The sequence below is a fragment of the Daucus carota genome, chromosome 8 (assembly GCF_001625215.2).
Source record: "Daucus carota subsp. sativus chromosome 8, DH1 v3.0, whole genome shotgun sequence".
Classification (NCBI taxonomy): domain Eukaryota; kingdom Viridiplantae; phylum Streptophyta; class Magnoliopsida; order Apiales; family Apiaceae; genus Daucus; species Daucus carota.
This window is the reverse complement of record NC_030388.2, coordinates 26,847,049-26,873,323: the sequence shown is the minus strand read 5'-3', so window position 1 is coordinate 26,873,323 and position 26,275 is coordinate 26,847,049. Positions and strand designations below refer to the sequence as shown.

Genomic DNA, 26,275 nt, shown 5'->3' with positions numbered 1-26,275 from the left:
ATTTCCTAGTAGATATATGTTATTATATAATTGAAATCCATTCTTTCTAATTACGTGTATATTTTGAAATCTATTTATTCTAACATAATACTATATTCTAATTAATCTTAAATTGGCGTTTGATAAAATGTATGTGATATGTGAAATACACTTTTATATAAATTAGTTATCCTTTTGGACAAGCATGAATAAAAAATATCAATTTTTGTTGCTGAATCATTCTTTTCCATGTTGAATTTTGTATATGATAAAAAATTATCCATTATTACGGCTCTGTTTGGGAATTATTCAGTGGATTGAATTAAATGTTTTGACTAGTTGATTGAAGCACATGTTTTGACTAGCAGATTGAATTAGCTGTTTCTCGTAAAACTACTTAATAAATCAGCCGTAAATAGCTGATTGATTAGTTTTTTCTAACACAAACACAAAACCTCTAACCCAAAAAAACTCCTCAAAGTAGTTTTCTCAAAATTAGTTTTTCGGGTCTGAACCTCTATTTTAATCCGCTAACTGCCAAACACTAATATTAGCGGCGGAATCTAGTGGTCAAACCTCTAAAACATTTCAAAACCTTTAATTTTACCCCAAACCTCTAACTTCCAAACATTGCTTTCATATTTCATAGCAGGAGATGGTAGCAAGTGACTGTAAAGTTACGGTTTATTTTATATTATTTATTCATTATTTAAGTAGTATATCTAACTAAACTTTGGTCTTATAGCTATCAAATCTCATATAATTATATTTACATGATTATTTTGTACAATAATATTATTTATTTGATTATTATTGAAACAATATGTTATAATATTTTTTGATATTTATATATATGTCTTTCATGGACTTTTGGATTTTTGGGTTCAGGAGGCTAATACTTAAGCTCTATTTTCCAGAAAATTGTAGCATCATAATTGATCTTCATACGGTTATATTTAGACGTAGTTCAGTATTCAAATATTTCAGTTACATTAACTGAGACCAGAAATACAAATGATCCCATAGCACGAATAATCTTCATTGAAGAAATATAAACTCTTACGATTTTCACCACCGTTCCATCCTGGATGTGAATATTCAGATCCCTTGGTATATCATATTAATCATTCTCAACAAAAATTTTAGGAAAAGTATGACCCCGAACTATCGAAATCATATAATCTCGGTTTAAGAAATCAAAAGATCGCAATAGTGAATGAATTACTGGTTTCGGTTTGAAAATTTCAGTTCAATATCAGTTATAAAATCAGATAAAATAGAAATGAGAAAAATAACTGATTTTAAATAAGATACCTTTCAAGTTTATACAATTACAAATAACAATTAGTAAAAATATAAAGAGTTTAAATAGATCAGAAGTCTGCACTGCTTTACAAGACACTGCAATTAGCAACAATATAAAGAATTCAAATAGATCAAAGGTCTGCACTGTTTTACAGGACATAGAACACAAGCACGGTTTCTCAAAAGTTTTGGATAGAAAGCCTGTTCTTTATGTTGTTGATGCCTGCATAGTGGATACTGGATATCAATACGGTCATTTCATTATTAGAAAGATAATCAACACCTGCCAAAAACTGCTGGTCATTCCTCTGGACGAATTCATATTCATTCATCTTACGAAGAATAAGGGGCCGTTTGGTTAGGGGTATTCAGAAAATGGAAAGGTAATCAACCTGATTGTTTCCCTTTATACATGTTTGTTTTGTAAAAATCATCATTCCCTTTCCCCTTTTTTAGCAATAATGCTCATAGCTCATTCCTCACCCCCAACTAGATATTTGGATTCCCTTTCCTCACCTTATTCTATAGTTATAATTCATACTTTAAACAATTAAAATAAAAGATTATCATATAAAGTATTTTTAAGAATTAAAAATAATTTTTAATTTAGTTTTTTAAATATAATTGTGACATAATTCACATGTTAATTTATTTTAAAAAATTAGTAGTATGGTTAAATAAATTATATTAATTTATTAGAATGTAAATAAATTATCTTGTTATAGATATGAATATATTTAACTCTTTTGAAATTATATAATATTAAAAAAAATCGAATATAAAATTAATCACACAAATTTTCATTCCGTTTCTGCAACAAAACTAAACAGGTAAAACAATTCTGGATCATTCTTTTCCTTTCTCCGCGATTCCTTTTCTGGATTTCATTCCGTTTCCCCGAATCGAACCAAACGGCCCTAAGAGTAGTCGAGATATTTCCAGAGCTAACAAAATCAACGTGATCGGAAATAATCATTCTAGCGATCGTATGTGTATAAAAAAATGATAAAATATTTATTTTATAATTTGCATAGATTTATGTTTATATTTTAAAACCAGAATTATAAATTTACATAGAATTGCATTTAGTTTTAATTAAATTTTGTTTAGTTTGATTATGTATATAATCGAAAGTGAACCGATTAAAATGATTCAATATTTACTTTTTAATTTTTATTGATTTTTTCCTATTTTGATTCGGTAGGATTACTGGTCAGCCTCTGCACAGGGAATAAACATAAACTTCATGTGACTGAGCTGTAACGAACGAAACTCGTTACCTAAAAGCTTACCAAACCATAATTATCTAATTTTTATTATCAAGTGACAATATAATGATAATATATACACCCACATGTCTGCCGTACTTTTCTTCATAGAGAATATTATATGTATAAGTAGGAAAACATATATATTATAAATTAATAAAAAAGGTGAATTAAACTTTAACTTACCTAGCGTGTCTCACGTGAAAGCATATATCTAACGTGTTTAGCAAAAAGCATATCCAATATGCTTGACTATATTGATAAGTTATATAAACATAAATTGATGGTTAGTTGAAAATTTATTTGGCATACAATAATATCGACTCTTATTCACTAATAATTATGTATATTTTAAATTGATATATTATTATGAACAACATGTGTTATTCCAATCTATTAAGGGGAAATTTCGTTAGGGGTGATTGAGAAAAGAAAATAATTAAGACCATTCATGTGTTTGTTTCATTAAATGTCATTCCCTTTCATTTTTTTATTTTTTTTTGGATTTACCTAATATTTCTTCTAATATTTAGAATTTCATTTAATTTCATGATTGGTTGGAAACCTGAGTTTCATTTGAAATTTTGAATTTGAACAAAATTATTTAAAAATATGGATTTGAATTTCACTTGATCATATATTAGTATAAATTTGAATTGACAGCTCAAATTTTGTCATTTAAAATCCATCAATTGAAATGAAATGTAGGTTTCCAAACGCTATCTCATTGAATTTGTCCATTAACTTGTATTTTACTGTAAGTATCTAAAATTTTATTTAAAAGAGGTTGGAAAACGTACATTTTTGTTCAAATGATAAATTTTAAATTATAAAATTTAAATTATCATTTCAAGTTCTTACATTTATTCGATAGTTATATGCCTTGGATTTATACCAATCAATTTATATTTAGACTCTTTTACTTTTCTAGCTTAGACCTCGTATGAAATGTTTGTTAGAGATGTTTTGAATGATCATGAATTAAGAGTCTAAGACTGACACGTTGGAAAATGTCATGTTGGAGTTATCATCATTCTAAATCGTCAGATTTGAAATGAAATAATAGTACTCCCTCCGTCTCTAAATACTTTTCTCATTTGTACTTTTCACGTTTGCCAACACACACTTTTAATCAATAATATCTTTAGTTTTGTATTAGTATTAAATAAAAAAAATTAACTGTATTAAAGTACTCATAAATACGAATCCAACAAGATCACTCATGACTATATTTTATCTTATATATTATACGTAAATTAGTAATTTGTCTCATGTTATGAACAGTGCCGACATTTCAAACGAGAAACGTTTTTAGAGACGGAGGGAGTACAAGTTTAACAAACACATGTGGACCTTTATAATTTATTGCTTAATCAAAGACTGACCAATAAAACGAAGTCTACGAAGTTCCCCTTTCACAAAGGTGAAAAATTTATGATTGAAACTTCCTTGTCCTCACACTCATATTCCAGCACTCTATATATAATCACAAAATTTTATTCTGCCTTGTCAGTAAGAACAACAAGCTTTCTTAAAGTCAAGAACATCAAGAACCTCAAGTCTTTATAGTCAATCATACTCAAATTCACCCTGTTTTGCTAGCAGAGAAATGGGTTTTTGTCTACCATGTAGTTCAGAAATCATGAAAACGATGGTGGACATGTTATGTGGAGGAAATGAGGACAAGAGTGTGCATAAAGAAGATGAGAAGAAGAAGAAGATCAGAGGGAAAGTTGTGTTGATGAAGAAGAATGTGCTGGACTCCAGTGATCTGTGTTCTGCGGTTCTTGATCGTGTGCATGAGCTCTTTGGGAGAGGCGTTTCGCTGCAACTGGTCAGCTCGGTTCGTGGGGATTCAGGTTAGGCGTCGTGATTTATGTCTCTGAGTCTTTGTAGTTTATGTAAAACATAAATATATACCTTTCATGCTTGGACTCGAATATTTTTGGTTGTTGAGAAACAGAGTCTGAGCACAGAAATAATACAGAGTTCAAGACTTTTTCTGAAACTTTGCTTAGCTATCAGATATTCGTTTTGGTGCTTAGCTATCTAAAAGCCTGTTGACTAGACTTTGAGTCCGGGGTTAAAAGCTGTTTTTGATTTTAAGTTGAAAAATATCTGTTTATATTATAAAAAAAGTCAAAAATCGATTTAAAATCAGAAATAAACCAGAAATTGACTTAAGACCGGAAGTTAGTTCAAGATACTTTTTTCACTAACTTAATTTATCAGAATTTTTTTTTTGATAAAGATTATTCATAAGCCATAAATTATCTATAAATCATTTTTATTTTTATTATTACATTTCTACTAACTCATAGGTAATCAACAAGTCAAAATTTCCTCAGAATAAGTCATAAGTCACAATTTTAAATTCAGCCAAACGGATTCTAAAACTCTAAAAGGTGATGAGGCAAACAGCATATTGCTGAAGTGTCACAGGGAGGGTTTAGTCGCTGTATATAGCACATAATGCTAAGCAAAAATATTAATTTGTACCTCTTCAGCTAATGTACTAAGAGGGAAGCTTGGGAAAGCAGCATTCCTGGAAGACTGGGTAACGAAAATCACAGCAGTGGCAGCAGGAGATGCGGAATTTAATGTGACACTCGACTGGGATGAGTCCATTGGTGATCCTGGAGCATTCATCATCACTAACCAACACCACTCTCAGTTTTACCTCAAAACAATCACCTTGGAGGACTTCCCTGGGCATGGCAGAGTCCATTTCGTTTGCAATTCATGGGTTTATCCTGCAAAACGCTACAAAAACAAACGCGTCTTCTTTGCAAACAAGGTACTTTTCCAGCCTGATCAAAATATAATCAGAATTACTCGTCGTGTTGAATCAAAATTTCATCATATATGATCTCCTATTAGCTATTACAGTTTTCTAACTCTTATCAACAGAATAGTTGTTCTTCATATAATTATTACCCCTCGGTCTCTCTCGTTTCTCTCTCTACAGTTTTTTTACATTGCTTGACACGTATTTTAAGGTTCATATATTTTTTAAAGAATTTTTTTTTTAAAAATAATTTGTGAAACAACATTACCTACCAGATTAAGGGTAGAACAGAGCATAATATGTTCTTAGGTGGAGTGCTCTAATATAATCACGCAGACCATTTCACAAGGAGATAATAATCTGACTACTAATCTACTATATTGACTTTGTATACCAGTGTTACTTGCCACATGAAACACCAGAATTCTTAAGACATTACAGAGAAGAAGAACTTAGGAATCTTCGCGGAAATGGATCAGGCATGTTAAAGGAGTGGGACAGAGTTTACGATTATGCATACTATAATGATTTGGGAAGTCCAGAGGAGGGCGCAGAATATTCTCGCCCAGTGCTTGGGGGATCTAAGGAATACCCATACCCTCGTAGAGGAAGAACAGGACGCGATCAACACAAAAATGGTAAGAACCATAATTTATAAAACTATCTGTTTATATTAGAAACTACTCCTACTACATGTTATTAAACTTGTTCAATTTTAACATAAATGACAGTATACATTTATTTGGCACCTGATACTATTTTAAAAACAATTTATTTTGTAAAACATTACAGATCCTAACTCTGAAAGTAGATTGCCGCTGCTAAGTCTGGATATCTATGTTCCCCGGGATGAAAGGTTCAATCATATAAAATTTTCAGATTTCATCGCTTATGCTGTAAAGTCACTTGGCCAGATAATAGCACCAGAGGTCAGAGCTATATTTGATAAGACTCCCAATGAGTTTGACAGTTTTAAGGATGTGTATGACCTCTATGAAGGCGGTATTGACTTACCAGATGGACAGAAACTCAGTAAAATAAGGGAATGTATCCCCTGGGAGTTGCTTAAAGAGATTGTTCGTTCTGATGGTGAGCAACTCCTCAAGTTCCCAATGCCCGATGTCATTAAAGGTAATCCTAACAAAGCTCTTTACATACATTCAGTAAAATGTTGCGTGCTAAAACTTGTTAAATTTCTCTTGAACTAAATACAGCGGACAAAAGTGCATGGAGCACAGATGAAGAATTTGCGCGTGAAATGCTTGCTGGAGTGAATCCTGTTTCCATCCGTTGCCTTCATGTATAGCAACTTTCAGAGTACGTTGTCTTGGATTAAGTTTCAAGTAATTTGATTCATAGCTTCCTTCTTATTCTACCTACAGGAGTTCCCACCTGCTAGCCGGCTTGATCCAGAGATATATGGCAATCAAACCAGCTCAATCAAATTTGAACACATTGAGCAAAACATGAATGGGTTAACCATAGAGGAGGTGACTTTCCATAACCATTTGTTCGCTCATCATATGCATCTTATGATATGAACAAATTATCAGCCTTTCATCAATTCTAATTTTATAAAAATACAGGCAATTGAGAACAACAAACTGTTCATATTAGATCATCACGATGCACTGATGCCATATCTGGCACGAATCAACACAACAAATACAAAGACCTATGCTAGTCGGACACTTCTCTTACTCCAAGATGATGGAAAACTGAAGCCACTTGCAATTGAATTGAGCCTACCTCATGCACAAGGAGATAAATACGGTGCCACCAGCAAAGTGTTTACCCCAGCAGAGAACAGCATTGAAGGTTCAGTTTGGCAGCTAGCAAAAGCTTATGCTGCTGTTAATGATTCAGGCTACCATCAGCTCATTAGCCACTGGTTTGTTATAATAAACTTTTCACATGAATGGAAACAAAACATACCACACTGAAAAACTGAACAAGAAGAATAACATATCACGCAATGAATGAAACCAAAACAGAGATCACTAAATAAAAATAGAGAGCTAAGATTGACATGCAAATCTGATTTCTTTTATTTCAATTGCAGGCTAAACACTCATGCAGTGATTGAGCCATTTGTCATTGCAGCAAATAGACAACTGAGCGTGCTTCATCCAATATATAAGCTTCTGCATCCACACTTCCGTGACACAATGCATATAAATGCCTTTGCTAGACAGATCCTCATTAATGCTGGTGGAGTCGTTGAGAGGACAGTGTTTCCAGCTAGATTTTCAATGGAAATGTCTTCTTTTGTGTATAAGAACTGGGTTTTCACAGAGCAGTCACTTCCTGCCGATCTGCTAAAGAGGTAATTCTGATCCCTGAGAATATAACAAGCACCACTTATATTTTTGAGGAGCAAAGTAAAACCTTTTCCCAATTTTTTATTTCAGGGGAATGGCAGTTCCAGATACGAGCCAGCCCCATGGCCTTAGACTTTTGATAGAGGACTACCCTTATGCTGTCGATGGCCTTGAAATCTGGTCAGCAATTGAGATCTGGGTGAAGGATTATTGCTCTTTCTATTACTCAACAGACGAATCTGTCGAAGCTGACACTGAACTTCAATCATGGTGGTCAGAGCTCCGCAATGTAGGCCATGGTGACAAGAAAGATGATCCATGGTGGCCTGACATGAAGACACGGGAAGATCTTGTTCTGAGTTGCTCCATCATTATATGGGTCGCTTCAGCTTTACATGCTGCAGTCAATTTTGGTCAGTATCCTTATGCTGGTTTCCTCCCAAACCGCCCCACTGTAAGCCGCCATTTCATGCCCGAGCCAGGCACTCCAGAGTACAAAGAGCTCAAGGAACACCCTGAATCAGCATTCCTGAAAACTATCACAAGTCAGCTACCAACACTCCTGGGAGTTTCTCTGATCGAGATCTTGTCCAGGCATTCCACGGATGAAATCTATCTAGGCCAAAGAGAAAATCCGGAGTGGACTTCAGACGTTGGACCACTGGAGGCATTTGAAAAGTTTGGATCAAAGCTGGCGGAGATAGAAAACAGGATAGTCTGCAGGAACAACGACGAGAAACTGGCCAATCGAAGGGGCCCTGTCAACGTGCCTTACACTTTGCTTTACCCTAACACATCAGACTACAGCAAAACAAGTGGGCTTACTGGAAAGGGTATTCCAAACAGCGTCTCCATATAATTTACAAAGTAAATCTTTTCTTTAAGTTCTTAAACCAATTGGGTAAATTTCCAGATTGTAAATCAATTTTCCAAACAATGTAGTTCCTGTTAATAATGTTATGTATTGTGCAATACTACCTGATCGAACCGCGACAATAAATGCTTGCATTTTGTTACTTTAGTTGATTATTTCACACTCCCAGCTGTTAACACAGAGCAGCAGGTTAAGAATACCCCTGTTTCATTAACACTATTGCAGTGCTTCTGATCCCTCTCCTTTTTGCTCAAATCAAAAAATTATCCTAGGACTTGGGATTATGAAGATATGGGAAACTTCAATCTCATATGTTTTTTTTGTAAGGATCAATCTCATATGTTTTTAATTGTATTAGTATTAATTTTCTTGTCTGGAACTGAAACTTCAATTTCATTTGTTATATGATGAACCATTTTTAGGCCTATCCCTCAGGTACATTTTTTTGTCTGGATCGCGAGGTACATTATACAAACATTTACTCCTTCTGTTTTGAAATATTAGTCGTTTGATTTTTTTACACGCATTTTTAAGCCTTTTGATCACATGCTAAAAATAATTATTTGAATAAAAATATATGATTAATATTATTATTCAGAATTTTTTTTTTCAAAAACAATGATTTTAAGCATGCGGTCGAAGGGCTTAAAAATACTTAAAAAAAGTCAAACGACCTATATTTCAAAACGGAGGGAGTATATAATCAGGCTAAGAAATTTAATTAACAACAAGAATTTGGAATATAACACAAAAAGCATTAATACTTGTAAAATTAATTAAAAAATAATATGAGAACTTTCAAAATTAGAACATACTACATAGGTAACAAAATTTCAAACTAGCATGGCATCAACTGGCATATTTAAACATGGCCAACAAAAACTAAATCATCTCCGGCACCACTCATCAATTGAATAAATATTTAAATTATTCATTCAATAAATTATCTTTATGACTAAGAAAATATTTTAATTATATTACATATTAATTTAGATAACCAATGAAAATCCACCCGATCAAATATTCGGATATTTAAAATTGAATTTTATACTAAAAATAAAAAACATACTCCGTATTAAATTTAAATTTATCTGAACCAATCAAAATCCTGCCCATTATCATTCTCCCGACTGCTGCAAAATATTTAGGGACTAGGTCACAAGGGCTTCAAGTTTCTTTGATGCCTGTTTACATTTCCAGCCGCTTCGCTTCTCTCCTCTCTTCTCCTCTCCTCTTTGAGCTTACCAGTTCTCTCTAAAGTGAAAGAGAGTATACCTAATTAGCTTATCAAGAAAACACTCGTTCATATCGATTCTTTGATTTCCAAACCCTAATTTTGCATCAAAGCTCTTTGAATATGGATGAAAATAACAAGAGTCAGAGAGCATCAGAAGCTTGGGAAATGGTTATGAGTAATATCACTGATGATCTGTGGACTGAGATTTTCCTCCGCCTTCCATTCGAGTCGTTACTTCGATTCAAATCGGTGTCCAAAACATGGTTGTCCATTATTTCCAGTCATCGTTTCGCCTTATCACATCTCGCAATTGCTCCTAAAGATGATCAAATTCTCATCGTTCACCATGAAACAGGCTACCCCGAAGACGGAGAGGACGGCCATTTCTCACTCTATCATCTCGATCCGTGTCGCATTTTAGAGAATTTGAATTTTCCTTACTCGCAAGGTGAGTATCCCTTTGAGCTAGACAACTCTCAACTTATTGGTTCGGAATGTGGTATTGTTTGTGTTTCTGTTTGTGTCTCCGATTGGAAGGCTGCCAAAAATAAATATGATTTATATCTTTGGAATCCTGCCACTAAGCAGTCCAAGCTCATTCCCCCTTATGCTAGACCGGATAATACTATGTCTCGTGCTGCTTTAGGCTTTGGCTTTGATCACATTGATTTGGATTTTAAAGTTGTTAGATTTATATCCAGCACTCTTTCTGCCGAGGTTTATTCTTCAAACATGAATAATTGGCGTAAGATTGAGCAAAATCTATCTGATATTTATGGCTACATTTCGTTTTATATATGCTTTCACGGTTTTTTGTTTGCCCTTCAAGATTATCGTGGTACCAAAGGTATGGTGGCTTTTGATTTAAACAAGGAGGTGTTTATTTGTGATAATAATCTCCCTGTTGGTTCTTTTGAGTATGTTGAGTATAGTAAAATTGCTCAATACAAGGATACTATTGCCTTCATTGTTTCTGATAGTATCACGGACAACAATAAGATTAACCTGTGGATATTAGACAATATTGCATGTCTTCGCGGTGGAGTTGAGGCATCATGGACCAAAGTGCTCAGTTTTGATGTAGGTGCGCCGTATGACGTTGTTGAGGGTCCTTTTAATGATATTCAATTCTTACTAGAGGATGTAGATTGTATTAATCGGTTATTGTATAACTCGAATAACAAATTAACCACAGAATTCCCTGGTTTTCCTAAAATTGCACCTTGTGAACTTTTTAAGTATACGAAGAGCTTGTTTTCACTCACAGGATTCAAACGAATCAAGTGGGCTGCTCCATCGTTGAGGTTGCAGGAGAATCTGTAGAATGGGAATTGAGATAGGATGAATGAAAGCATTTCCGATTGATGATAATGGTGGGAAGTAGTAGCCACAAGGGAGGTGGAAGTGATGCTTTAGTGCTTTGTTGAATTTGTTTAGATTCTGCTAGTTGATGTATTGCTTGGTGTGATATTTTTTTAATTGTAATCTTTTAAGACTCTTCTGGTTTCTTCTTATTATTATATGAATATTGATATTTCTGCATTATCTCCCAATCTCTTAATATTTTTACGTTGAGAAACACCGGGGAGAGATCCTAAGTTCTCAAGCCCTTGTATAATTAAACAAAGATTTACATTGGTAATTTATATCTTTCGACCAGAAAAGCTATCACTTATTTCATCTATTTATAAAAAATATAATTGTAAGTTCATGTCTGGGTCCAAACAAATGAATCAAGTACTTACTGTGTCCGTCGGGAACCAAAGCATCAAGGTAGAAAGAAGAATCAAACATAGTTTTGGCAATCAAGAACACACACTTGCATTGGTTTTAAAGAAGACCCAAAGAAAGAATTCTCCGCCCTACTTATGTGGCATCTGTGGACATGGACACATTTCAGTTTTTTTTGGAATGTGAAGGAAGTGGATATCTTGCCTGCATCTTCTGTATTAGAATAGTACTTGGTACCGGTGAGTAAAGAATTTGAGATCTTCCCACACGGATTCGGATCTCATCTACCCTTATTCGTTATTGCTGTTCATGTTTTTATTTTATAATAAAACTAGTTGAGAAGCCGCGCGTTGCGGCGGCCTATAAAAATTATATTAATTATTCAATATTAATATTTTGCAGAATACAATAATTTTGTGGCTGTCTATAAAAAAGTATATTAATGCTTAAAAATTAATATTTGTAGGATAAAATAAATTTTATATTATAAAAATCTTGATGTAATACCAATACTAATATATAAAATTGCAAAATTTGGACTATAATTCATGGTGAAAAGATGAAAATATCTTTCTACACGTAATTAACAATTTAAAGCACAACAAATCTTAATTTTATACGTGTTTTTTTTTTTTTGAAAAGTTATCATGTTCTTACATTGTCACCTTCCTCCAATTTTTTTGGATTGATCGTGCACAAAAACATCTAACTTAAATCCGTGAGATAGCAGTCTATATAACTACCCTTGCGTGTAACAGCCTTTATTTTTTAATACTGTATAAATAGCCTTCACTTAAAAGTTACTTGAACGGAGCAAACAGATAATGCATGAATAATATTTTCCTGTATACAAAGCAAATCATATAAAAATAAACAACAACAAACATGTCCGATGAACAAAACATGTATTATAAAAGAATAATCAACAAACATACATCACTAATAGTTAATTTATTGATATCATCCATCAATATCATGTCAATATTATATTCTTCTCCCGTGTTTGGATTTGTCGACTCCCACCTAGCGGTTTTTTACTTGCAACAACCTTTATATTTTTTAATACCGTATAAACAGCCTTCACTTATCGTTGCAGAAGAATGGCACCACTGAGTTAAAAATCGAGTAAGAGAATTATCACCAGAGAGAGAGGTAGGACTGTGGTATGAGAGAGTAGGTTGTGTTTAGATGATCCAAAACCCTACAACCTATAGGAGTATTTATAGGTGTAGAGAGACTTGTGTGCTACTCTTTCCCATAATTAAATAATCTGAAACAAAATCAGATTAAAACTTTCAAACTGCTATATTCCATAAATAATCTGAAACAAAATCAGATTCTGAAACTTACTTCTAATATATCCGAAACTAAAAAAGGTGGTTCTAATTTTTGATATTTTTCATCCGAAAATTCCAGAAAATTAGAAAAATATAACAGAGCGATGTGAGAGGCGCCACCTACACGCCCCTCGCTACTCCTTTATATAGAAATGAAATCAGATTAAAATTTTCAAGAAACTTGCTTCTAATATATCCGAAACTAAAAAAAGGTAGTTATATCGCTTCTTCTTTATATAGAAACAAAACCAGATTAACTTTTAAGCTACTATATTCCATAGATAATTTGAAACAAAATCAGATTCTGAAACGTGCTTCTAATATATCCGAAACTAAAAAAGGTATTTCTAGTTTTTGATATTTTTCTTCCAAAAATTCCAAAAAATTAGAAAAATAAAACGGAGCGATTTGAGAGGCGCCAAAACTTTCAAACTGCTATATTCCATAAATAATCTGAAACAAAATCACATTCTGAAACTTACTTCTAATATATCCGAAACTAAAAAAGGTAGTTCTAATTTTTGATATTTTTCATCCGAAAATTCCAGAAAATTAGAAAAATATAACAGAGCGATGTGAGAGGCGCCACCTACACGCCCCTCGCTACTCCTTTACATAGAAATGAAATCAGATTAAAATTTTCAAGAAACTTGCTTCTAATATATCCGAAACTAAAAAAAAGGTAGTTCTATCGCTTCTTCTTTATATAGAAACAAAACCAGATTAACTTTTAAGCTACTATATTCCATAAATAATTTGAAACAAAATCAGATTCTGACACTTGTTTCTAATATATCCGAAACTAAAAAAGGTATTTCTAGTTTTTGATATTTTTCTTCCAAAAATTCCAAAAAATTAGAAAAATAAAACGGAGCGATTTGAGAGGCGCCACCTACACGCCCCTCGCTTCTCCTTTATATAAGTATATTGATTTGTATTCATGTTTTTCTGTCTTATATTTGATAATGATGTGTCGTATTTTTTTAATTACATTAAAGGGCCTTTTGGAGAGTTTAAAATAAAAGTGTTTTTTGCTTAACGTAAAAAAGTGAAATAGAAGTCAGAAACAAGTTAAAACTTATAAGTGATTAAACTGTTTGGGAGAGAAGTAGAAGTCGTGAAACAAAAGATTGTAATCCTAACTTCTTTTAAGTGGTTCTCGACTTTTTACACAAACGGTACAAATTAGTGCTTCTAACTTATAACCCAGAAGTCGGGCTTATAAGCAGTTGCCAAATACCACCTAAGTCTTTAAAGTTGAATCATACTAACTTCTTTCAAAATATGATCAGTTCAAATAATACTCCTTTCATCCCATTTTAGTTGTCACATTTTTATTTTTGTTGGTCAAATTGACTAATTTTTGACCAAAGATTATAAATCACTCTTTCATTATTTTAAAAAACTAAAAATTACATCTTAAAGTAGATTAAAAGTTATTTCCAGTGACATATTTTTTTTATTTTTTCACTTGATAAAATATTAATGAATTTGAGTTAAACTTTGGTCAATTTGACCGGCACAAACGGTGACAACTAAAATGGGACGGAAGAGTAACAACAATAACTTACAGAAAAATAACAAATAAACTGTAAGAAGCCCGACAGCTTGCCAGCCGCAATGTTTCTCACACTGTCATCAATACAATTATTTTCTTCCTAATCTTTAGGTTCTTAATAATTATATATCCATAAATAAAATGGAAAAACAGAGGATTCAAGATAGATAGGCTACTGATAGATAAATGACGACGTTGATGTTTGAGAGCAGCAGCCAGCAGGAATATCATGGGAGCAAATAGCTTGAAAAAGGTTTGAGTTTGAATCTATTATATATCGTATACTGCAACAGGGGGTTTGAGCTTTGAGGAGCCAATTAAATTGTGTGTAATTACTTATATGCCCATGGAGAACCCCTTAGACCTGGTCCGATTGCTTATGCCTGTTCACTTCCGTTGCATTGTTCATCACCCCAGGTTTCAGTTTTTTTATGCGACTCTGCCACGCACATCTCCTCATGTTATCGTGTGATGATTAAATGAAAAAGATGAATACGGTGATGAAACACAAGACAACTTTCCACACTCTTTTGCTCAAAGCATATTGTTTTCATTCTGAATAACTACAATGCATACTCCTCAGCTATATGCTGATAGGATGGAATCTTTCCCTAACAACCTTGTACTACTACTACTACCATAATTGCCTTTAACAGATGGCATAAAAAACCAGAGTCCAAACAAAATAACATATCAGCTAGAGAAAGGAAAAGACAATGACAATAACGGTAAATAAAGTGCTGCAGATAGGTGGCTGACTAGGCATTCTGTGGACCCTTCCTTTATCATCGTGCTTCCTTTCCTCCACATCATCTGTTTCTCGGGAGATGGCAGTGCCGCCACGCAAGAGAAGGAGGCCTAGAATTGCTGTGACAGAAGAGGTAGCTGAAGCTCGACGACTGGCTACACAGCAACGCAATGCTCGTCGTCAGAGGTGAGGGCACACAGACGCTTAGTCCTCCCCTTCTCAACGCTTACCAGTTTGATAAATTGTCTTGATAGACTTTGGATTCATTACACAAACTAATTTTGAAGGCTGAATCACAGTTGTTTCTTCAATTATTCCAAGCCAAAGACTTCTATTTCAAGGTGAATTTGAGTCCCCTTATTATTTTTTTCCTTCCGCGGTTCTTTCGGATGATTTTCTGTTGTAATTGGGTAATTCTTTCTAGGTTTATCATATTCTTTTGTGGTGATAGGTACTTAGGAAGTATAATCCTATCGGAGTCAAAATCAGTAGATTTAGCTGCTCAGGTACCAAACCAATTTTAATGTTATGACATGATTTACTGGTGTTCAGAATGGAATTTATGTTTGAAGCCTTGGTGCTAATTACTTAATATAGGCACTTTTACATGAAGCTGTTAGGATTATAGGCCTTTAGAATGAAGTATTAAGCTTCCTAAAGTTTTTCCCACGTATAAAGAGCTTATATAGTTTTGGATTTGCTTTTCTTCGTTCAGGTTTGCTGACTGTGTGAAACTTTGTTTCTTCGCAGGTCATAGACATGGCAAACATTGGAAAGAGGGCGATTCGTTATTTGCATAAACTAAGTGCCGCAAACATCCGAGCTGATCTCATTGAGAACGGCTAAAACTTCGAAAGAAAGCAAGACTTGAGGTATATACTGATTTCTCATGAGTGTGTTTGCGAAGTGTTTACTTTTCAGTTCCAGGTACTTGATCCAGGTGATAGGCCGAAACAGGTAGAGGTGATAGTGATCTACTAACTTAGGAAGCGGAGAGATAAGAACATTAGCTGGAGGCCCGTATGTTTACGACTAAAACCCCGGTGTGTGGTTGTACTATTAGCTAGCCAGTTCCTTAATTCCTTGAATATCTGCAAGCCATTTGTATTATTCTGCTAGAGAATGGTTAAAAGGCTCGAATAAGTATGTGTGCCAAAACACATATTTTGGCTCTTCAACATTGGATTGGGGCTGTAATCTTATATTTCCTTTATTCTCTGCCTTAGTTTCTCAATCTTATACTTCATTGTTTGTCACTGAATAGCTGATGCTGGCCAACAATTTTCCTATTGGTTACTTTTTATTTCTAGCTGACTTGCACATTCTGAATTATATGACCTTTGGTTTCCTAGATAAAGATGGCAACACATACATCTATTATATATATGATACAGTCCATTCATCAGCCACGCAAGAAAATGTCCAATTATGATATATTTTATATCTTCATACATAGGCCTTTGCAATTCTGATCTTCTGTGTTACAATTCTTCATCAGCTCCTCTAGGTTACAGACTCTATATCTGCATTTTCTTATGTAATCAGTCATAAATTCATAACTCTTCTTATTAGTCAAAATAACTTCATCGAGCAGCCACAAATATTATACAACCATATGTAATTCAGGTTACCTATCAAAACATACTTTTCCCTGCTATAATTCTCTTGTATATCTTCGCTGGTGGTCACATATATATTTTAATGTTATTTGCATGTGCAAAACTCATTGCTTTCTGTGCGTAGAGATATATGAATCATGTTCTTCTTAGAAAGTTGCACCACATGAGGACAAGGACGAGATTTAATAAATTATCCGGTGAGTAGAATTCTTCTTAGAAATTATGATTGCATTGCCTTTAAGATACCTTAAAAGTGTCACTGTTTAAAGTGTTATTTCTTAAATTTCTTTTTTGTGAAATCATTCAACAAATGAAGAAACATAATTAGCATGTCATCTAAGAATTTAGAATGCACCCTCTTCCATTCTGCATGCTTCGTAAATATGACCAGGTTATCTATGATAACACTATAATTACTATGGTAATGCATACCTGATACTAATACTGATGGGTTATTATTTAAATATGATACCTATCAAAGTGGGACTACTACAAAAGTGGAGTCTCATACTTTTTGGTGCTAGTGTGCAAGAGAAACAATCTCTAAAATCTGATATGACCAGAAAATAATAACATGGTGTGGATTGATAATTTGAAACAGGAATGGAGCCACATAATATATACATGAACAAGTGGTTGGGAATTATAGTCACATTATGATTTAATTTTAGTCAATAGATGGTTAATCAATATATTTGCATCTGCTACGCTATTTTTGTATTTTACAGAGTTTTAATAAATGTTTATTTTCAAGATGGTACCCTAGAAAGATAGAATATTTATGATCTCGATTTCATTTTTACAACCACTAGAATTCTTTGAGAAAAAATTGTTGAACAAATTTCATTTCTTAACCCAACTAAAAGATTTCTACAAAGTAAATTACATTCATCATTATTGTACACTGTTAAATTTTTATAATTTCATGTTTGTGTATCTTCACCATGACGGGCTATAAAACTAGTTTATTGTCTAAAACGTATCAGATCCTGAGAGTAATCTCTCGTTTCAACCTTATCCAGCAAATATACCGGAATAAATAAAATTTTAAAATACAAATATTTGGAAAAAAGTCATGTGGAAATAATTAGTTACAACTAATTAGAAAAGGATAAGAATAATTAGTTACTTTAAACTAATTAAACATTATAATTAAAATGGCAAAATATGAAAGGGTACATCACTGTTTAATTTTAATATTATCATTTCTTCTGAAATCTTTTCACATTAGCAAATGACGAAAGAAATAGAGTTAAATGATAGAAGAAATCACAGAAATCTCTAAATTTCATTTCTAGGGTTTAAAGGAATCAAGTAGCTAGTTGCTTCTATGACAAAAAAAAAAGTAGCTAGTTGCTTTCCTTAAAAAAAGAAAAGAAAAGTAGCTAGTTGCTTCATCCTCAAGATGGCGAGATTCATTTTCTATAAATATTAAAATATACATCAACTTTTTTTGAACTTGTTAATAATGGACAAACTGTTTGATGTTTTATCTATATATTTTATTTTAAATTAATTTCGGATTTATTTGTTATCAATTTTTAAAATTACAAATTTAGTCGATAAAATTAAATTATTAAAAAAATAATTATAAAAAATATTTAGTTACTCGATCTAAACTAAAAATTTAAACACACTAAAATTGATGATGGAATATTTTACATATATTATTAATAAGTCCCTTTAAATAGAATTCCTTGATTCTAAATGAGGTGTTTTATTTTAGATCAAATGATTATATATATATTTTTAGTTTCGATAAAATGTACCAATTGTTTAAACGGAAAGATTTTGCTTAAAATTTTAAAATTGAATAATTAGTTAAACCACTCAGATAAAGATAATATATTTTTGGGTAAAAGAAAGTATTCAATTTTAAATAATTAATAGAAATTCACCTAATCAAATATCATATTAGATTATATGTGAATTCATACTTTTTTTTTCTTTTTGAAATTATGTGAATTCATACTTGATTTTGAAACCGAAAATGTTAAATTTATATTTAACTATATCAAACAAAACCCGACCCATCATCATCCTCTCCCGACTGAATGCAAAACATTTAGGGACAACAAGGTGTTTCATGTTTCTTGGATGCCTGTTTATATTCTCAGCCGCTAGCCTCTCCTCTTTTAGCTCCCCAGTTCTTATAGTCATAGCTGTGTATCTAAATTGAAAGAGAGTAGACCTAATTAGCTTAACGTGAAAACACTCATTCATCTCGATTTTTTTTATTTTCAAACCCTAATTTTGCGGCCGAGCTCTTTGAATATGGATGAAAATAGCAAGAGTAAGAGAGCATCAAATTCCTGGGAAATGGTTATGAGTAATTTCACTGATGATCTGTGGACTGAGATTTTCCTCCGCCTTCCGTTGGAGTCGTTACTCCGATTCAAATCGGTGTCCAAATCATGGTTCTCCATTATTTCGAGCCATCGTTTCGCCTTATCACATCTCGCAATTGCTCCTAAAGATGATCAAATCCTCATCGTTCACCATGAATCAGGCGAACCCGAAGAAGGAGTGGACGGCCATTTCTCACTCTATCATCTCGATTCTAGTCGCATTTTAGAGAATTTGAATTTTCCTTACTCGCAAGGTGAGTATCCCTTTGAGCCAGACTACTCTCTACTTGTTGGTTCGGAATGTGGTATTGTTTGTGTTTCGGTTTGTGTCTCCAAGTGGAGGGCTGCCACAAATAATGATGATTTATATCTTTGGAATCCCGCCACTAAGCAGTCCAAGCTCATTCCGCCTTATACTATACCCAATGATACTATGTTTGGTGTTGCTTTAGGCTTTGGCTTTGATCACATTGACTTGGATTTTAAAGTTGTTAGAGTTATATATGGAGGTCTTTTGGCCGAGGTCTATTCTTCGAACAGGAATGGTTGGCGAAAGATTAAGCATGAGCTTATTAATATCTACGGACACATTGAATTTTATGTATGCTTTCACGGATTTTTGATAGCAATGGGATACTATAGTGGTATCAGAGATATGATTGCTTTTGATTTAAACAAGGAGGTGTTTATTTGTGATATTCAGCTCCCTGTTGGTTCTTCTTATGATGTTAAGAGTTCTATTGGAACGCACATCGCTGAATTCAAGGATACTATTGCCTTCATTTCTTATGATAGTATTCGGGACAACAATAAGATTAAATTGTGGACATTAGACAATGAGGCATGTCTTTCTGGCGGTGGAGTTGAGGCATCATGGACTAAAGTGCTCAGTCTTGAAGTAGGTGTGCCGTTTAACTTTGTTGAGGGCCTTTTTAACAACATTCAATTCTTACTATTTGATGTAAGTGGTGATCGGTTATTGTATAACTCGAATAACAAATTAACCACGGAAGTCCCTAGTTATCCTCCCTTTGCACCTTGTGAATCTCTTAAGTATACGAAGAGCTTGTTTTCACTCACGGGATTCAGACGAATCAAGTGGGCTGCTTAATCTTTCAGGTTGCAGGATTCTTCAGAATGGGAGTTGAGAATGGATGAATGAAGGCATTTCCAATTGATATTAATGGTGGAAAGAGTAGCCGCAAGGGAGTTGGAATTTTTGCTTTAGTGTTTTGTTGAATTTGCTTAGATTCTGCTAGTTAATGTATTGCTTAGTGTGATATTTTGTTGTTTTAAGTATATATTTGCATGTACTAATGCTTCACAAAGGGTTTCAGAGTGCATCTGGTCTGATCAAATTATATGACAACTTTCTATGTACAGTACTGCTAAGCAAAACAAGGTGATCCCTTGTCAGTTTAATTGAATGAGTATAAACATATATAGGAGATATAAATGTAATATGTTGCATAACTAAGCAGAGTTTTAATTAATTTGAATCCTGTGATAATCACCAGCGTTAATGTCAGTAGCCGAAAGCCAGGATTAAAGTTATTTCATTAAACAAAGCTTTATTTTGATAATTCATATCTTTCAATCAGAAATGCTATGAATTATTTCATCTAATTTTGATATAATTGTAAATTCATGTCTAACCCAAACGAATGAATCAAGTACTAACTGCCAAGCATCAATACTGCATTTTGTAGCTTTGTCAAATACCAGCTTGGATAACTTGCATTTTGTTGACTTGCTGATGGCAAGGAGAGTGTCGGAGAAAAAATGACCAGAAAACAGGGTAGAGAGGAATGTGCAGAATGGGGGAGAAAATGATCTTGACTGTCAGAAAACAGGGTAGAGAGGAATGTGCAGAATGGGGGAGAAAATGATCTTGACTGTACAATGTGGTGATTTGACTCAGGTAACATATTACAATTTTCCAATTTTTACATGATAAATAAAATATACAGGGGAGTTCAGAATTAGAAACAATAAAAGTAAATTATATTTCCTAAAACAATAGAAATTCTACAAATAATATCTATCTTGATCAGGGAGACAGTCCAGAGTGGACATCAGATGTGGAACCACTGGAGGCATTCAGCAAGTTTGAAACAATGCTGGCAGAGGTATAAAACAGGATAGTGTGCAGGAACAACTATGAGAGAAAATGGCGAATCTTCGAATTTAAGGGGCCATGTCAAGGTGCCCTAGACTTTCCTTTTCCTCAACACCGCAGATTTTAAATCATCGTTGTTAAACAATGTAGGTTTTGTTAATAATGTTATGTCTTGTGCAACACTATGAGTAGATTACCATTTGCCAGATCAAACACGACAATATATGCTTGCATTATGTAACTTCAGTTGATTATTTTTCACACTCCTAGTTGTGTACACTTTGACACAGTGCAGCATGCTAAGAATATCCCTGTTTCATTAATACTGTGGTGGTGTCTCTCATCCATTACCATCTTCTTCAAATCAAAAAATTTATCTAGAGACCCAAATTAGGACTCATCTACAAATAGGACAATAACTGATATATATATCAGAAACTTGAATCTCACATATTAGCAATTGGATAATTATTTCCTTGTCTGGAACTAAAACTTCATCCTCATTAAGTAAAATATCATTCCCTTGTGGTAACCACTTTCCTGGGAAAGAGATGGTGTCCCATTATCATATTATCATCAATCGGATCATTTTCATTCATCTATTTCTACATCCGAGTCGGATGAATCGTGCTGCCTTGAATATGAAACATCCCACTTGATTCGTTTGAATCCTACGAGTGAAAACAAGCTCTTCCTGTACTTGAAAAAATTATGACCTGAAAAATAAGGAGGAATACGGACATTTGTGGCTTTCTTATCCGAATCATACAAAAACCTGTCATCATCTTCATCGAGTATTAAGAACTGAACATCGTTAAAATGGCCCTCAACGAATTGTATTCTCACACCTACATGGACAACCTGCATTATAGTCCATGATGCCTCAACTCCACCACTTCCACAAAGACATGCCTCATCATCCAATGTCCACAACTTTATCTTTCTTTTGTACATAACAGAGACAATGGTAGCAACACTATCCTTAAATTCAGTAACTCGAGTTTCAAAATAAGCATAATCGCCAAGAGAATAAGGGAGGTTGATATCAGAAATGAAAACCTCCTTATTTATGTCAAAAGCAATCATACCACAATATCCTATGGTAAACAAAAATCCGTGCAAGGATGCATCAAAATGATTGTAGTTCGGATAATCAGTAGGCGTGGGCTCAATCTTTCGCCAAGTATTCCTGTTTGAAGAATAGACCTCAGCCAAATAGACCGTGGGGGATAGAGGAGCTGCTACCATTCTAACAACTTTAAAATCCAAGTCTACATGATCAAATCCAAACCCGAAAGCCATTTGTGACCTTTGATCGACTACAGTATGCGGGGGAATGATCTTGGAGTGCTTTGTTGCAGGATTCCAGAGATATATATCAACGTCTTTTTTAGTGGCACGCCAGCGAGAGACAGAGACCTCAACACAAACAATGCCACATTCTGAGCCTATAAGCCTACAATATGGTATATGCGGGGGATACTCACCTTGAGAGTAAGGAAATCTAAGACTCTCTAATGTACAGCCTGAACCGAGGTGGAAGAGTGAAAAATAGTCTTCTTCATCTTCCAGTTCATAATCATCTATATCATAGCGTACGATGAGAATCTGATCGTCTTTAGCAGCATTTGCAAGGTGAGATGTGGCGAAACGATGACTAGAAATAATGGAAAACCATGATTTGGAAACGGATTTGAACTGAAGTAAGGTCTTTATTGGAAGTCGCAGGAGAATCTCAGTCCATAGATCATCTGTAAATTCACTCAGCACTCTTTCCCAAGTTCTCTTCCTCTGGTTTTTTTCATCCATATATTTTGAGACTCGAAAATTATTGCCCGAAAGCACACAAATCATGCATGAACAGGCGTTTATATGACATGATATGGGAACCGACTACCGAGAAGTCTCGGAACTGAGAAGTCATGAGAGACTACGGCACCGTTTGGGCAAAGTAATGAAATGAATTACAAGTGAGAAATAAATAAGTTAATAAAATATTTGAAAAAAATCAGAAATGTGAGAGAGAAGTTACATTACTGACTTCTTAAAAGTGGAAAATCAAAACACCTTCACTTTCGTAAAACAAACTGGCGCTCTATATGAGAATGAGAAAGACGTTTAAATATATCAACAGGCAGATTTTTTTATCTCATAAAAGAGTCGTTTTACACATGCATAAAATAAACTGTTTACTTGCAGATTGAGATTGTATCTACGATAGAAATATTTTTATTTTCTTAATATTTTTCTTAATAATAATTATATAAATATATACGAAGAACTCGACCGAAGATAAGATTTAAACCTTATTTGATCATAAAAAAATCTTTTTATATAGAAATGTTATTTTATTATAGTAATATATTATTTTGACATAATAAAATGAGTAGTTCATATGACTTTCCTAATTGAGGAGTGTTTCTGATAGAAATATACAATTCTTTAACAAAAAAAAGGATAGAAATATACAAAGACGATCTATTTAAATTGAATTTTTTTATATACATATATGATGAGATGAAATATATATTTTAAATAGAAAAAAAAATAATAGTATTTATTTTGTTGCATCTTAACTAAAAAGGATTGAAAAAAAAAAAAGAGGAATGAGGAATGAGTTATCATATTCATATATTCTATGATAAGTTATTAGCTAGCTTTATAAGGTATCTATGTTTTGGTATTGCTAGGTAGTATCTTGGGTTGTATTTTTTATTCCTAGTCCTACCATGGTTCTACCATGCTTTTATTAGCTCTGATATGTGTGTTTTTTGCAAAGTGAACAACTAAAAAGAGAAAAAGGGAATAATATGATCCATATTCTTCAAGAGGGAGTGTTATGAACAATTATATGGATGACTTCTTGTATTCCTAACTCTTTAACTCTTACTCTTTGAACTTACCATTTCTCTATTCTAGTCTTTTATATTATTTTATTTCACAACAAAATGCACATAATTTTATATTTTTTTTATTCTAAGTGTTTTGAAAATAAACTTTTTTCCCGAAACAATTTTGAAATTAAACATTTAATTTACTTTTTTTTTTGAGAGAAACATTTAATTTACTAATTACATTAAACAATTAATTAAATTAAATTAAATACAATCAAAACCCGACCTATTACCGTCCTCCTCTTTCACTTTACGAGTCACAAAAGATTTGTGGACAATGCGAAAAGGGTTTTGAGTTTCTTTTATCTCCATTCTTTTATTTCCAAACCCTAATTTTGCATCAAAGCTCTTTGAATATGGATGAAAGCAACAAGAGTAAGAGAGCATCAAAACCCTGGGAAATGGTTATGAGTAATTTCACTGATGATCTGTGGACTGAGATTTTCCTCCGCTTTCCGTTGGAGTCGTTACTCCGATTCAAATCGGTGTCCAAAACATGGTTGTCCATTATTTCCAGTCATCGTTTCGCCTTATCATATCTCGCAATTGCTCCTAAAGATGATCAAATCCTCATCGTTCACCATGATTCACTCCAACCCGAAGAAGGGGATGACGGCCATTTCTCACTCTATCACCTCGATTCGAGTCGCATTTTAGAGAATTTGCATTTTCCTTACTCGCAAGATGAGTATCCCTTTAAGCCAGCCTACTCTCAACTTATTGGTTCAGAATGTGGTATTGTTTGTGTTTCGGTGTGGGTCTCCAAGTGGCGTGCTGCCAAAAATGATAATGATTTATATCTGTGGAATCCTGCAACTAAGCAGTCCAAACTCATTCCCCCGTATACTCTACCCGATGATAATCCGACTGATGCTGCTTTAGGCTTTGGCTTTGATCACATTGATTTGGATTTTAAACTTGTTAGATTTATATTCCGTACTCGTTCTGCTGAGGTTTATTCTTCAAACATAAATAATTGGCGTAAGATTAAGCAAAAGCTATCTGATATTTCTGGCTACATTTCGTTTCATACATGCTTTCATGGTTTTTTGTTTGCCCTTCAACACTATTTTAGTACTGGTAGCAAAGGTATGGTGGCTTTTGATTTAAACAAGGAGGTGTTTATTCGTGATATTAATCTCCCTGTTGGCTCTTTTGACTATGGTAGTAGTTCTAGTGAAATTGCTCAATACAAGGATACTATTGCCTTCATTGTTTCTTATAGTATCGCGGACAGCGCGAAAATTAACTTGTGGACATTAGACAATGAGGCATGTCTTTCTGGCGGTGGAGTTGAGGCATCATGGACTAAAGTGCTCAGTCTTGATGTAGGTGTGCCGTTTAACTTTGTTGAGGGCCTTTTTAACGATACTCAATTCTTACTATATGGTGTAAGTGGTGGTCGGTTATTGTATAACTCGAATGACAAATTAACCACAGAAGTCCCTGGTTATCCTAACATTGCACCTTGTGCAATTTTTAAGTATACGAAGAGCTTGTTTTCACTCACAGGATTCAAACGAATCAAGTGGGCTTCTCCATCGTAGAGGTTGCAGGAATCAGCAGGATGGGAATTGAGATAGGATGAATGTAAGTATTTCCGATTGATGATAATGGTGAAAGTAGTAGCCACAAGGGAGGTGGAAGTGATGGTTTAGTGTTTTGTTGAATTTGTGATGATTTAGTGTTTTGTTGAATTTGTTTAGATTTTGCTAGTTGATGTGTTGCTTGGTGTGATATTTTGTTATTTGTAATGTTTTAAGACTCTTAAGAGCATCTCCAAAGGTGTTATGTATATTTGTTAGCTATAATATAATATAGGGATAATAATCTAAATTATAGCTAAGAGGTTCTATCTTCACTCCAAAAGTGTTATGTATAATTATCTAAAATTATACATAATAGCTTTAGAGGTTTTACAAATGTAGTTACCCCAATTTTAGTTATCTATATTCTTTTTGCTAAGTGGTAATGGTTGGAGTGTTGAATTTTTACCTATTATCTAAAATGTGCCACATAGATGCCATGTAGGTGCCATATAAGCAGTTTTACCTGACAGGTCTATTGCCTTGGAGTTGGTCTAAGTTCTCAAGGCCTTATTTAATTAAACAAAGATTTATATTGGTAATCTATATCTTTCAATCAGAAA

The 26,275-nt window shown here is 33.6% G+C and overlaps 5 protein-coding genes across 6 annotated transcripts; 4 read left to right on the top strand and 1 right to left on the bottom strand.

Moving 5' to 3' along the window:
- Positions 1 to 4,011: 4,011 nt before the first annotated feature.
- Positions 4,012 to 8,682, top strand: LOC108199891 (probable linoleate 9S-lipoxygenase 5). Its single transcript, XM_064083178.1, has 9 exons — positions 4,012 to 4,411; positions 5,060 to 5,349; positions 5,738 to 5,978; positions 6,133 to 6,471; positions 6,555 to 6,640; positions 6,723 to 6,830; positions 6,927 to 7,231; positions 7,403 to 7,666; positions 7,752 to 8,682. The coding sequence occupies exons 1-9, from the start codon at positions 4,162 to 4,164 to the stop codon at positions 8,518 to 8,520; spliced, it is 2,652 nt and encodes an 883-aa protein (XP_063939248.1). The 5' UTR covers positions 4,012 to 4,161; the 3' UTR covers positions 8,521 to 8,682.
- A 969-nt stretch (positions 8,683 to 9,651) lies between these two features.
- LOC108199693 (putative F-box protein At1g32420) lies at positions 9,652 to 11,317 on the top strand. Its single transcript, XM_017367633.2, has one exon. The coding sequence runs from the start codon at positions 9,893 to 9,895 to the stop codon at positions 11,093 to 11,095; it is 1,203 nt and encodes a 400-aa protein (XP_017223122.1). The 5' UTR covers positions 9,652 to 9,892; the 3' UTR covers positions 11,096 to 11,317.
- Positions 11,318 to 18,790: 7,473 nt separating this feature from the next.
- LOC108199695 (F-box/kelch-repeat protein At3g06240) lies at positions 18,791 to 21,495 on the top strand. 2 transcript variants are annotated; one of them, XM_017367636.2, is made up of 3 exons: positions 18,791 to 20,515; positions 20,823 to 21,034; positions 21,168 to 21,495. In XM_017367636.2, the coding sequence occupies exon 1, from the start codon at positions 19,040 to 19,042 to the stop codon at positions 20,222 to 20,224; it is 1,185 nt and encodes a 394-aa protein (XP_017223125.1). In that variant the 5' UTR covers positions 18,791 to 19,039; the 3' UTR covers positions 20,225 to 20,515; positions 20,823 to 21,034; positions 21,168 to 21,495. The 2 variants fall into 2 exon arrangements, with proteins under 2 accessions (XP_017223125.1, XP_017223124.1); XM_017367635.2 differs by having other exon boundaries at positions 18,791 to 21,034.
- A 328-nt stretch (positions 21,496 to 21,823) lies between these two features.
- LOC108198459 (putative F-box/kelch-repeat protein At1g12870) lies at positions 21,824 to 23,041 on the bottom strand. Its single transcript, XM_017366215.2, has one exon. The coding sequence runs from the start codon at positions 23,039 to 23,041 to the stop codon at positions 21,824 to 21,826; it is 1,218 nt and encodes a 405-aa protein (XP_017221704.2).
- Positions 23,042 to 24,482: 1,441 nt separating this feature from the next.
- On the top strand, positions 24,483 to 25,673 carry LOC108198458 (F-box/kelch-repeat protein At3g06240). Its single transcript, XM_017366214.1, has one exon. It carries the CDS (start codon positions 24,483 to 24,485, stop codon positions 25,671 to 25,673), a length of 1,191 nt encoding a protein of 396 aa, XP_017221703.1.
- Positions 25,674 to 26,275: the final 602 nt, after the last annotated feature.